Source organism: Gracilinanus agilis, chromosome 2 (assembly GCF_016433145.1).
Source record: "Gracilinanus agilis isolate LMUSP501 chromosome 2, AgileGrace, whole genome shotgun sequence".
In the NCBI taxonomy this organism is placed as follows: domain Eukaryota; kingdom Metazoa; phylum Chordata; class Mammalia; order Didelphimorphia; family Didelphidae; genus Gracilinanus; species Gracilinanus agilis.
The window spans coordinates 105,430,337-105,445,113 of record NC_058131.1 but is presented as its reverse complement, the minus strand read 5'-3'; the positions used below and the strand labels follow the sequence as shown (position 1 = coordinate 105,445,113).

The following is a 14,777-nucleotide window of genomic DNA, read 5'->3' as shown; positions in this document are numbered from 1 at the left end:
AGAGGTCTAAAGCTGGGAGTTTCCTCAAAAACATCTATTCCAATCTCCCCCATTATATATTAGAAAACAGAGGTTCAATAAGGTCCTTGGCTTGCCCACGGTGTCCCATAGGTAGGGAGCATCAGAAACAATGCTTGACCCCAGGACCTTTGACTCTAAGGTGGATGCTTAATTGCATGGTGCCTTACCCACAGACAATAAGTACAATTTATCCCATCAGTCTCAGTACTTAAATTGCACTGAGAATTTGAGGATACCTTATATTTGTTGATTATTCATTTCATTCCTGTACCTGGATAGAAAGAAAGCTTATTATGTCTTTACCAAGTTTGGAAGTTCTACTGATACTAAGTTCATTGGTGAGGAAGGGAGGAAGTACCAAGTTAGCAGGTGATTGAAGCAAGATGAAGAGATGCAAACAGGGTAGCTGAATAAGCACTAAAGTAGAAAAAAGAATTAGAACTACCTGAGTTCTAGACCCAGCTTTGCCACTATCAGGCCACTTAAATTTTTTTTACACTCAGTTTCCTTGCCTATAAAATGAGATTAAATAGAATAGTTTGGTTCTCAAATGTTTTGGTCTCAGGATCTCTATATGCTTTTAAGAGTAGATCTTTTGCTTATATGAGTTATATCTACCAATATTTGCCATTTTAGAAATTAAAACACTTTAGCATTTTTATAGAAATAGTCTTGACCTTGTGATCCTCCTTCTAAAGGGATGACTCTTAAGGGTTCCTGGACCATATTTTAAGAACCTATGGGCAAAGGCAGCTAGGTGGCTCACTGGATAGAAAGCCAGGCCTTGAGATAAGAATCATAGGTTCAAATCTGGCTTCAGACACTTTCTAGCTATGTGACTGAGCAAGTCACTTATCCCTACTGCCCATCCTTTACCACTCTTCTGCCTTAGAACCAATCTACAGTATTGATTCTAAGATGATAAGGGTTATAAAAACCCAACAATCTATGGGTTCTCAAAACCCATCAACTAGTAAATCTATTTTATCATATTAAATCTTTAAGCTCCCTTTAACATTTTTTAGATCCTTATAATAAAGATAAAGTAACTTGTATAGATAAGGAATGTTGTTTTCAGAGTCCTTTTAGGTTCACAGAACTATAGATATGAAAATCTAAAATATTAAAATATTTTAAAAGAATATAGACTCTAACAAGTACTACCAAAATGTAAAAAAAAGTTAAGGCAACATCCACTAATATACTAATATACTAAGTCTCTGCTGGCTGAAAACTAGCCTGGCCAAGTAGGACTCAAATAGAAATGGAGAAGAGGGAGCTAAACATGTTTGCTGGCCACATTTTGACTTAGAAAACCACATATTAACATTATCTATGTTATACTGCACTTTTGCTTATTTATTTATTTTTTTGGTTGTTCGTTTATTTTTTTATTTGTTTGGTGAGTGTTTCCCAAATACATTTTAATTTGGTTTGGGGCTACAATAGGGAGTGTTGGGTTGCATATAGCCCACTGGCTAGGTGTTTGGCCACTTCTGGTGGGAAGAAAAAAGAAATGAGGCGTTTAAAAAAGAGGCCATAAGCTTAACACAGAGTTAACTTCAAATAGCACTTATTAAGCACCTACTAGACGCCAGGCACTGTGTTAAGTGCTGGGAATACAAAAAAAGGCCCCAAATAGTTCTTTTTCTAAGGAAACTCACCATCTAGTGGGAGAGATGGCACTTCTAAGACAGGAGGCAATGTTTTTTTTTTTTTTTTTTTAAAGTAATGATATATTTGTTATGGAGAACTTTAGTTATCCTTTATCTACTAAAACTCTGCTAAAAAGTAGAGTACTGGGAGGCAACTAGGTGGCTCAGTGGATTGAGAGCCAGACTTAGAAGAAACAAGAGGTCCTGGGTTTAAACCTAGTCTCAGACATTGCATAGTTGTGTGATCCTTGGCAAGTCACTAAACCCTCATTGTTTAGTCCTTCCACTCTTCTGCCTTTTAACCAATACATGATATTGATTCTAAGACAGAAGGTAAGGTTAAAAAAAAACACACTAGAGTAGATAATTATGTTATTACTTTCTTTATTGATAATTTAATTATTCAAAAGGTATAGGAACCAATGAGAACAATTTCTTATTCTCATGAATAATGAAGATATTAGGAGAGGGAGAGAGATCATCAATTCATCTCTAAAATGTTATTCTCCTATTGTCCCCCCCACCCCCCATTCACAAGTCCTAAAGATACCAAAAGCATTTCCATAATCCAAATGCAACACTGGAAATAAGGTAACAGTGAAGTCAGTCACATTCTCTATATCTCTGTTTCTGAAAAATGGAGCCAATATTACCTGAAGTATCTTCTTCCATAGAAGAAGATTTTATGGGAGAAAGATGAGTTACTTAAATTTAAAGGCATTTAAAGTACAGTTATTTTGAATGAGTATAGAAGTGTGAGGGTCTTAAAATTCAAAAGGCCCTCTTAGCAGTCCTAAAGATTTCATCTGATTAAATTCACAATGAAGGAAATACAAATACACCTGCTAATTCAGGCTGGAGGTTTTAAGTTTCTTTTTAGTATCAAGTGAATCCTGTAGCCATCTTTCATATCCATCCTCCATTTCTCAAGGCAGTCTTGAATGCCTCTACATTATTTACAAGCAGCCATACTCCAACTTTCCTTCTCTGGGATGCTTTTTTTTTTTTTAAACAATGGATAGTGGGCTAAAAATGTCACATTGGAGGATTTAGGATAGAAACTGGTAGGGTGGGTTGACTCTCTCAAGTTCAGAGCAGTAAGAAAAACTAAAAAAAAATAAAGTTTTCATTTTGGGGTACAAAATTTTATTTTATCACATATAATAGGTAGGAAGACCTTTTGTGAGTACTTAGCAAATCTATTTCACCAAATTAAACTAGCTCAAAAATATCAGGCCATAGAATTGTCTTTTCTTTTTCCCTCAGCTTTGAGGAAAACATTCTTCAATATAGTCAGAAATGCTTTCTGGTAGCCACTATTAAGTTGGTCTTCATATTATTTTAATTTAGAGATTCGTTTTTTGAGCAAGGAAGAAAAGTTTTTATTCAGGAAACAGTTCGAAGTGGTACTTCATTTCTTTTTTGCTGTTTGAGGACTGATTAATGGGTTTTGGTGTTTTAGCCAAATAAAAGGCCAAAAACTGGAAGCCAAACACTACAATTGTGGGATCTTTCCTTCCCAGCCATGCTTGGCCTCTATATCAATCAAGACACAAAGTGTCCTATGTTCCTAAAGCTACAATACACCATTCACAAAGGTAAATTTGTAGCCTATGTTTATAAATTTTCAATGGACCAATAAAATATATGACTCCATTTTCTGGCATACACCAATGGCCACAGAAGCAAGAACAAATAGGAAAGCTTAAGTATGACCTAGGGGTAAGAACCTCTATTTCACACAGAAGTGTCCTCTGTCAAATGCCTTTCATGCTCCATGCTTCTGAACTGTGAAGAAGCAAAGAAGGGAAAAGCTCGGGAATGCTGGAGTCAAAGTGGCTCCCTTTAAGCACATCTCCCAAGTTACCATTCTTACAACTCCAAAGAGGAAAATCTTCACAGACAAGTGTTTTATCACAGCAAGAGGAAATTGCCTTACTGAATTCATTGTTTGAAGGCCGTTTGATCCACTGATTTGTGGCGAGTGCCCCCAACTTCTAAAAGCATCTCTGTTGAGCTAACAATGTAGTATAGCAAGATATTGCCACAGAAACTCTAGGCTGGCTGCTCTTTTGTAGCTAAGATTAAACCCCAAGATTTCTGTTGCCGATTTAGGCTTCTGCAGTTCATTATCTTCAAAGAGAATTTTGTTTTTATAAAAATATCACATTTAACAATTAAGAAATTCAATTATTATTCCATTTACAATTTATGAAACATCTGTGTGAGATCCTGTGAGTAACAAAGAAAGGTCTGTGCCTTTGAGAAGGTGCTTATGGGTGTCATGAGCTGATTTGAGTCCCTTCATCTCCTCTGTACAACCTTCATCTTTGGGGATCTCTTCAGTCTGACCCTAGTATAGCCACCGAATATTATCACATGCTTACTGTGTATAAAGGACTGTGCTAGGCAACAACAAAAAAAGGGATGAATATGGTAGAGACAATGAAAAAAAGAGAAAAAGATTTCTAGGATCAGGAAATAAGACTCCCTGGGTTAGGCAAAGATATTTTATGGCAACTACTCTAATTTTGCGACTATTCTTCCCAGAAACAATAGAAAATATTGATTAAATTAGTTAGATGTAGCATTTGGGGGGGGGGGGGGGGTTAGTTATTTTTTAGTTGTTTCTGACTCTTCATGACCCCATTTGGGGATTTTGTGGCAAAGATGTTGGAGTGGTTTGCCATTTCTTTCTTCAGCTCATTTTATAGTTGAGGAAACTGAGGCAAATGGGGTTAAGTGACTTACCCAGGGTCACATTACTAGGAAAGCATCCAAGGCCAGATTTGAACTCAGAAAGAGGAGTCTTCCTGACTCTAAGCCTGGAATTCTATCCACTGCAACACAAAAGCATTTATTAAAAGCTTATAATTTTCCAGAAACTGGGCTAAATCCTGGGAATATAAGTATAAGCAAAAAGAGTCCTGGTCCTCAAGGAATTTACATTTCAGTGGAAGAAAATAACACATAAAAGGAAGTTGAAAAGGGGATGGGGTAAGCTCCCAGAAAAAAAAAATAGCCCAGGGTCAGGAGCTGAGCTGGCATCCAGATAAGCATTGGTTGTTTGGGTACTTTCTCAAAAGGAAGTTCCAAGGATAAATTCACCAACCAGAGGACAAGACTAAATAGGTAGACATGTCTCCAGCAAGGGGCAGAGGTAGAAAAGCAGTCAGGAGTTTCAGGAGCCAGGGCAGTTAAAAGACAGGCACAGCTATGTAGAGGGGAAAGAGTACCCTTGAGTTCTGGGGTATTGCTGTACTTTAGACCTTGCTACATTTCCTCAGTAAATATCCCTTTGTAAAAGCTACTTGATATTAATTGTTAACTGCGCTGAGAAAGATATTAATTGTTTGAACAATATTTGAGGGAACATACTACTAAATAGGATTCTTAGGACAACACAGTATTTTTCAAAACTATATATAGTGCAGGAGCAGCTAGGTCGGTGGCTCAGTGGATTGAGAGCCAGGCCCGGAGACAGGAGATCCTGGGTTCAAATCTGGCCTCAGATACAGACCCTGGGCAAATTGCTTAATCCTCCCATTGCCTAGCCTAGCCCTTACAACTCTTCTGCCTTGGAATCAATATACAGCATTGATTCCAAGACAGAAGGTAAAAATTTTTTTAAAACCAACTCTATATAGTACATATGTATAAACAAAGCAAATGTGGAACATTTACATAATGTTTAATTACAAAAATATTTACTCTTTAAAGTTTCTTTTAAAATTTCCATTTCCAACCGAAATGGGGTTGAAAATCTCAACCTCTTAGAATTAACTCTAGAATCTTAAGCAAAATCAGCTGCCCCCCCCCCCCAACCCAACCTACTAGTGCCAGCAGGGACTGGGGAAGTAATTCCAGAGGGCATGCTACATTGTTTAAAATGAAAAATTAGGACTACAATTACAATAGCTCAGAGCCCCCCCACCTTTGAAAAAGAATTCCTAACGTTTAAACTGAGATTTGACACTGAGCCCTAATTTAAATTCATGCTTCTCTCACTAACCCCTGGATATTTTATAATTAAAGCAAAAATTCAGGTTTCCAGAAACACTGGGGTGAGGAAACAAGCAAATTGTTGTTATCATGTCTATTAATATATAACATTAGAAGAAATTATAAAAAGATCATGCCTTTTCTTAAAACTCTCCTCAATCCTTAAAAGAGGTCAGCCACAACTATTAGCTTCAAACCAAGTCTTTGACTTTGAAATGTCAATAGTGGCCAAAGGCCCTCCCAGAGTTTTTCCTTCTCTGCTACCTGTTAGTCCTACTTTTTCTTTCTTCTTTTTAACTTATTGCTCTTGGAACACCAATTTTTTTTCTGGCTCAATTCTTGAGGTCCCCCTTCTCACTTTTCCACTCATCAATTATGTTTCTTTAATTAACTCCAGGGTGTGACTCAATTCTACCATTGATATCAACAATGAAGACAGTCTCAAATTGCTCTTGAGGTTGAGAAAATGAATACTTGTCCCTTTGATCTACAAATCACACAATACCATTCAGTTCCCAAATCCCCGTTATCTATTTTCAACTATATTCAAAATCTCTTTAAATATTAAATGAGAAAATATGAGCACTTAGCATAGCACCTGGCACACAGTAGCTATATAAATACTTATTCCAGGGGGCAGCTGGGTAGCTCAGTGGATTGAGAGTCGGACCGAGAGGCGGGAGGTCCTGGGTTCAAATTTGACCTCAGACAATTCCTAGCTGTGTGACTCTGAGCAAGTCACTTGACCCCCATTGCCTAGCCCTTACCACTCTTCTGCCTTGGAGCCAAAACACAGATTGACTCCAAGATGGAAGATAAGGGTTTAAAAATAAACAAATTAATGATCAAATAAATGAATAAATGAATGAATGAATGAATGCTTATTCCCTTCTCCTTCCTAAAAGAGAACTGCCATGTCTTATCTTGTCATGTCCCAGAGCACCTTTTACAAGATGATCTTATACATAGTTCAACAACATTTTGCTGAATAAATATTAAAAGCTATACTAAAAACAAATCAATATGTTCTGGAAAAGTCTGTGTTTTGGTGGATTACAATCTCAAAATGAATCAGCAATGTGAAGTGGGGACCAAAAAACCAACAAGCTTTGGGCTGCATTAATATGGTCTTACCTGTCTTTCAGGAACAGGTAAGAGTTCCATGTAATTAGCCCTCATTAGACCTCAGCTGGAATATGGTGTGTTAAATTCTGGGTACCACAATTTAAGAAAGACATTGACAAACTGGAGTATCTTAGGGAGAGCAAACAGGATGATGAAAAGACCTTGAGTTCATAACATATTAGGATCCACTGAAGGAAACAAGCACATTTACCTTGGAGAAAAGAAGACTCGGGACATTATCACTGTCTTTGGTAGTCTGTCATTGGAAGAAGGATTAGACTTTTTGGACAAGAAGGCAGAACTAGAAGTAATGAAAAGAAATTTTAAAGAGAACTATTTAGGCTTGATACCAGGAAATCCTTTCAACAATTAAAGCTGCCCAAAAGTGGAAGAGGTTGTTTCAAAAGGTCGTGAGTTTCCATTTCTTAGAGGTTGTCAGACAAAAGTTGTGTCATGATTCAACAGATCTATTACAAGGAGGACTCCTTTAGTGCATATATGTGTAATATGTATTACACATTTATATGTACTCTATTATATATTATATAGGGACAAGAGGGTCCCTGAGGTACCTTCTAACCCTCAGATTTGGGGATTCTGTGTTAATGGTCATTGACATTAATATAATCCTTTAAAGTCTGCAAAAGTTTTCCATATATTATTTTCTTTTTGAATCTTACAACCATACTGAAAATTAAGAAATATAGGCATTGTCATCTCCATTTTTTTCCAATGTCTCCCCATTGCTTTCTAAATAAAATATGAAATCCTTAGGCTTTTTTCAAGGCCTCCCAAATCTGGCTCCATCATATGTTTTCAGCCTTATTTATATCAGAAAATCAGAGATGGAAGGGAGCTCAAAAGTCATTCAATCCAACCCCTTCAATTTATAGTTGAGAAAGCTGAGGCACAGAAAACTTAATAACTCATCTGTAATCACACAGCTATAACATATCAGAGGGGGAATTCAAACCCAAGTCTTTCTACCTATAATCCCGGCACAGACAATAATGTGTGAATGTACACACATGCCCATGCATGTGGACATTAAGACAACATGTGTGCACATGTGTGTGGATATATAGCATGTGTATGAATATATGTGAATATATATCTGCCTATATTTATGAGATAAAAAGGTAGAAAGATAGATTGATATTTGCATGAAATGCCAGAGTGAAGCACACAGGCAAAAGATAATGAAGGTGGTGAGCCAGGAATTTCATGAAGCACATGAATTTCATGCACATGAACAGGAAGGGAGGCTTCATTTACAGGTTCAAACCAAGGTGGAAATGGGAGGATGAGTAGGTTGTAGAGAGTAGGAAGAAGATGGCAGACATCAATTAACTTTTGTGAATATCAATGCTTCATCAAAAACTTCAGAGCAATTCAATGAGAAGTGATAGCATAAAAAAGGAACTTTGGGCTGTTGGTAAATACACTTCTTGAAGCCTTTCTTTCCATTTCAAGCCCATCACACACAATCTTGTGACTGAAAAGGCAGTTTTTCACACACAGGCTCAAGAAATCTAAGGGACCTGCAGGTATTTCCACTCTAATGACAAAAGTTGCACCAGTTTTATCCTGGTCATACTTATTTAGCCATTTTCTTGGTCTGTAATTCATCTAGAAACCTAGAACAAAGAGAGTTAGAGCTCTTCACTCCTCAACTTCCCACAAATACCTCAATAAAAAAAAAACACACTTTTTTTTTTAATGCTCTCATCCCCTCTCATATAAATCAAACTTATTATAGGGCCCTAAGACTAGATATGTGCTAAAGAGATTAAGATTGAAAGCCACAGGCTGGGGCAAAGGAGCAGAAGTCATCTTGGGGTACTATCACACATATAGGATGTCCCAAAATGGCTCAGGGAAAGTTTTAAGTTTAAATTACTCCTCTAACATTAAATATCATCCAAAAATACTGATCTAAATGCCCATCAAAGAGATGTTAAGCTGTATGTGTGTGCATGTATAAATATACTTTTTTAGTAACTTTTTTAAATTTCACATGCTTTAGCACTCTACTAGCCCTCTCATTTTACAGTAGTAGAAACAAAAGCCCATATGGGTTAATCAAATTGCCAGAAGTCAGACAGGCAAACATCAAGGTCAATATTTGAATCCAGATGTTCCAACTCCAAAGCTCTTTCACAAATCATATTATAAATACCACAATTAGAAAATTAGATCATAAAGGGATTTTCATAAACACTCAGTCCTAGTCCAACTCCCCTCTGATTTCTATAGGTCCAGAAGAGTAGCATGGGATACCTAAGCAAACAGCTTGGTAGTGGCAGTGTGAGATCAGAGTTCAGGTCTTTCTCTGACAGCTAACTGTTGTAAGCATTCTTGGGTAGTTTTCTCCAGGCAGTGCAGTCTGTCTTAATTTCCCTTTAAGTCCTCAAGGTCAGGCTTAATGTCTAAGATTGCCTTTGCCACTCCCTACAGCCTAGAAGAGTACTCGGGCACAAAATGAGAGCTCAAAAATGTTGATCACCAACAATTCCCAGAGCCATCTTTTGTTTTGTTTTAAATTATAGTGATTTTTGTTATGCCAAAATTTTTCTGATAATACTCTCCTAAGACTTCTCTCTTCTGGGGAAAATAAATACACCTAGAATTTTTAACATAAAATTAACTATTCTATTCAACTATGAATGCAAATTCCCCCTTAAAACAATTAACTTGAATAGTTAAGTATTTTCCAAAAATGCTTTTAAAGCTCTGTGGACTATTTCAAGCATGTCCTTTTCAGTCAAATAATATCAGAGGTTTTAGAGGGAGAAAAGGCCTTAAATATATCAGCCCTCTCATTTTTACAGACTTAGAGAAATGAAGCTCAGAGAAATTTTAAAATGTCTTAGCCAAGCTTAGACTGATAGTAAGAAATAAAGAATTTGAAGTCAAGAAATAGGATCACAGAATTTCAAAGTTGGGAAGAACCTTGGATATTTTCCAATCAGACCACTTCACAGAGGCCCAGAAAAGGGAAATGGTTTGCCCAAGGTCCTGTAAAGTAGTTAAGTATAGACCCTGGAGTTGAACCCCAACATCCAGGACTTTTTCCACTGCACTGTGTTAATTAACCTTCTGAATGAAAAAAGTCTATATTCATAAAAAGACATCATTTACACAGTCAAACTTTTACTCTTGATATGTCTTAAGAGATTAAAGTTTTATATACTTTTCTTTCCAAATGAAGTTCTAATAACCAAATAGCTCAGTGCATTCTAAGCTGCTTTCCCCAACACAGTATGTCCCACACAACTGTGGCATTTTGTTCAGAGGTCAGGAATGTGGCTTTGCTACCATGGGGTGCGGGAAATCATTTACAGAATGCATAAAAATGACTTAGCAGCGCACTGCCTCAAGGTTGAATGAACATGACAGAATCTCTTTTCTACTCAAACACACTCAACTTCTAGTGTTTGTTTCTCCTTTTTCCCCGCCTCTCTGCATTAGTTTTAGTAGAAAAAGATCTTTATAATGCTGCAGAGGTCTTGTTTTTACTCTGTATTTTAGACCTTAGCATTCAAGGCCAGTATCAGATGAATTTTTCCCTGCTTTGAGAAAATTCCACTATTTAAAATCCTATTGAGAGATTATGAAACAGAACATGCTGCCCTTGAACACTCTGCCTGTCTCTGACTTTGAATCTTGAGACCGATATTTCTGACTGCTTGCGTTAAGGTGGCAAAGATGGTAGTCAAAATGATTACTTTTCAAGCTTAAAACTTTCTAAGCAGTGTCTAACTGCATTTTATTACCACAAAAATGACCCTTCAAAATTGTTCTAAGACTAATTTCTGAGTCACCCGAGTCACCAAAATCCCACTAAACTCTTGAAATTCTTATAAGTCCTCTCTTCTGTACATATCACAGTCTGCCTTGTGTCATATAGATCTTATTCTCCCTATTACACAGTAAGCTCAAGTATAAGACTTTGTCTATTTTTTTTCCCCAATAAGTTCACTTCCAGAGTCTAGCATAATGCCTTGCACATAATAGGTGCATAGTAAGTATACGCTGCATTGAACTGAATTTCTATTCCCTGTTCTATAGGCAGATCTGAGAATAATCTCATTTTGAACACAAACTCAGCAAGATGTTGCCATTGTAAACACCATTATTAGGAAAGACATTAAGAAAATATATTTTTTTAGATTTAGAAATTGAATTAAATTTCTAGAGGCAGCTAAGGAATCTCCGGGGTTTGAGGAAAAATTATAGAAATTCTTTTGGAAGCTGAGGGTTGAACTATTAAGTCTCTTCCTTTGGCCCTATAAATTAGTAAAATAATATTTTAAAAAGTAAATGACATGGAATATTGGTTTGGCTAATATAGACTAACAAGTGAAGAAACGGTGGATAGGACTTCATTAACTGGGTTTGTCAGAATGGTTTAATAAACATTTGGGAAAAATTCAAAGGTCTTAGAGTCCTTCACTGTAATCCATCATGGAGACCTCATGATTAATGGAGTAAATGGAAAATGTAATGCCAAGTTTTTGATTAATGCATTAGTCATTGATGGTACATAAATGGACAAGTTCAAGGAAAGCCCATCCATCCGCTACCACTTAAAAACCAACATTCTCAAGGTCAAGCTCTATGTAATATTGCTGAGATCTATGTTATATATAGGAAGGATATTTTCACTGTTAACAATAAACTTACCTTGTTAAACTAAGATGACAACATATACCTTATAATCAAGAATTCCATGAGAAAACCAATAATCCTCTTTTCATACAAAAAAAAGACATCATTGAATTTGTGTAAAGAATTTAATAATCATAGCTAATACTTATACTTTCTAATTTCAAAGTGCTTTAATATTATTTCATCTGAGATAAAATTATAATAAGATAATAAAGATTATAATATATAAAGAAGATAAGAAAATAATTAGAATTATTCTCATAACAATGTGACATATTTTTGGACATAGCTAATGTGAGAATTTCTTTCATTTAATATTTATTATGATATATTACATAATTGTAACAAATCATGTATTATGTTATGTTAAATGTTATATTGTTATAGATTTTAAAAAGTAAAAATAAATGGTAACTTTAAAAAAATATATATAATTTGGAGGAAGGGAAGTGTCTTTACATTACAGTTCTCACATATCATATGTCATAGTTGCTATATTTATGGGCACCTTGTAACTCATCTATATAATATCTTCTATGGAGGAAGTCAAAATTACTCACATTATACACATGTAAATGTGAGTATGTATCCTTTGCTGAAGACTTAACATAAATACTTTCTTGCATGGGGGTGTCCTTGGGTTCTCAAAGACTATGTGAATAGAACACAAAGTCTAAAAGACCCTACACCAAGCTGGAAAAGTTTTAAGAATGGAGACAGCAAAAAACAAACAAAAAAAAAAAAAAAAAAAAACAAAAACAAACAAAAAAAAAAAACAAGCTTATTCCTAGGAAAAACTTGCTTTATTTCTTAGCCAGAGAAACCCAAATAACCTATCTAAAAGCACTCAAGAATTACAATCTAGGGCAGCTGGGTAGCTCAGTGGAGTGAGAGCCAGGCCTAGAGACGGGAGGTCCTAGGTTCAAACCTGGCCTCAGCCACTTCCCAGCTGTGTGACCCTGGGCAAGTCACTTGACCCCCATTGCCCACCCTTACCAATCTTCCACCTATGAGACAATACACCGAAGTACAAGGGTAAAAAAAAAAAAAAAAGAATTACAATCTATATTGATTCAAACCAATGAGATCATGGATTCTTGAAATATTACATATATTCACATACAAATGCTTACAGGTGATAAGTGACTTTCCCAACCTCAGCAGAAGTGATATCATATCTTTAATCATATCTAACCATTTTGGTTTTTGTCAGTTAAGAGGTCACAAGTGATAATTAAAACTTCCCCAAAGCTGAATGTATTGTTTAGTGGGGTTTTTCAGTTCCCTCTTAGTCAGAGTGCTTAAGAAAAATCAGAAGAGCACCTCTCAGCAAAGCTATAAAGAACCCCCCATTGGATGGAGGGCTCTAGTGAATGACCTCCCATTCTTTTCCTGTGCTAAGATTCTATGATGACAAGTACTGAAGTGTGTCTACCTGCTAGAGCCTTGATCCGAGAGCGCTCAAACAGCCTTGCTGAGCTGTTTTCATTGTCCCAGTCGTCCACATCCCAGCGGTTGTTGACATCACTGTATTGTTGTTGGATCTCAATGTTGTCATAGTCTGTGGCTACTGTGGTCGTCATGTTGAACCTTCTCAACCACCCTTAGGCATCAGCTTCTTCTTACAAAGGTCTGTGAGGAAAACAATGGAGATTTAGCTTCATGTAGAAGACATCAGAAATTTACAGGCACAATGAAACCTCTCAGGGAGATAAGATTTTCCACATTTTACAGGCAAAGAAATGGAAGCCTCGAAATGTTAAGAGATTTGCTCAAGACCAGCTAGTTAATAGAGCCGATTCACCCATTTTGATGTTCTTTTGCTATATACCACACAGTCTTTTCTAATATCAAAGCTAATCATTTGTTTTGAGTAAGGCTGCCTTTTTTTTTAAAACCCTTAATGTTCCATCTTAGAATCATGTAAATAGCATTATTCAATATGTTTGAAATTTCCACACATCTTGAATTTCAGAAAAGAGATCCAGACTGAATCAACATTTTCATTGAGGTTATGTTTATCAAAGGAATTGGGATTAAATAATGGAATAAAACCCAAGTTTTGGTGAGTATTCTAAATGTGTAGGTTAATGGGTTGTTCAACATAATCACAAGAGAGAGATAGAGGCTAGCCCTGTGATTGGAGTGGAATAGGGAACTATTAGTGCCTTCTATCAGTTCAGGCTGCCATCTTCTATATAATTTATAATTTTAGAGAACCACCCAAGGTACTTGCCCAGGGTCAAAAGAAAGAAGAGGAAAGAGAACATGTGGTTATCAAGCATCTACTTAGGTACCAGACACTGGCTAAGTGCTTATGATTTGATTTACACAACAACCCAGAGAGATAGGAACTATTATAACCTCCTTTTAACTACAGCAGAAGTTAAATGACTTGCTCAGGGTCACAATGGTAAGAAGTTTCTGTGGCTTAGACTCAGGTCTCACTGACTCCAAATTCAGTGCTCTCTCCACTGTGCTACCAGTCAACTCTCTCAAAAGATGAAAGCTGCCTTTTTTTTCCCCCCGCAGGATAAAAGAATGAAAGTTTATTTTACTCCTTGTTACAAAAGTTAATTTTCTAACACCATCAGTGAGAATTTACCTGGATTCTAATTTAGTGAAATGGATAGTGAAAATATATCAAAGTAGAGTGGGGAAACTGCATTATTCTGGGAGTAAAGAGACAGGGTCTTTGTCCCTTTCTACCACTGACTTAATGATATAAACTTAGTCTCATATCACAGCTTCCTTATTTACCAAACAAAGAACCAAGGATTGAGGGCTAGAAGAAAACTTAAAAGATCAACTTAGTACCAGTTTTCTTATTTGATCTTCCATTGATGAGGAAATTGAAGCCAGTAAAAGAAAAATAACATGCTCAAAGAGTTAGAAGTGACTCTCAAACCTGGGTTCACCCGATTTCTGTTTCAATACTTCTCTCACATCACACTGACAGCAAACAAAATGACCTACAAACAAAATGCTACAGCCTTTATCACTCATCCTTTTTCCATCCAGTTACAGGAAAGGAATGAGCCATTTCAGATAGGTGGAGCAATGGATAGAATATTAGGCTTGGAGGTAGGGAGACCCAAGTTTAAATCTGACCTCTTGCTAGCTCTGTGATCCTGGGCAAGATATTTAACATCCATGCATCTTTCCTCGTCTATAAAATCCTGTTGTTGTGAAGATAAAATAAATAAGATATTTTGCATAACTTAAAGCACTAGCTAAATGATAGATATTTCTCTCCTACAAACAAGAAAATAAAACAAAAAGCTATAAAAGATCCATCTTTCC

General features: G+C 36.3%; 1 protein-coding gene across 1 annotated transcript in view; it reads right to left on the bottom strand.

The window, feature by feature from the left end:
- SPTBN1 (spectrin beta, non-erythrocytic 1) overlaps nt 1–13,088 on the bottom strand; it is a 191,675-nt gene extending 178,587 nt beyond the window's left edge. Inside the window, exon 1 of the mRNA XM_044663335.1 lies at nt 12,910–13,088. Coding sequence (XP_044519270.1) covers nt 12,910–13,057 — 148 coding nt within the window. The 5' untranslated portion in view covers nt 13,058–13,088. The remainder of the gene's footprint in view (nt 1–12,909) is intronic.
- Nucleotides 13,089–14,777: the final 1,689 nt, after the last annotated feature.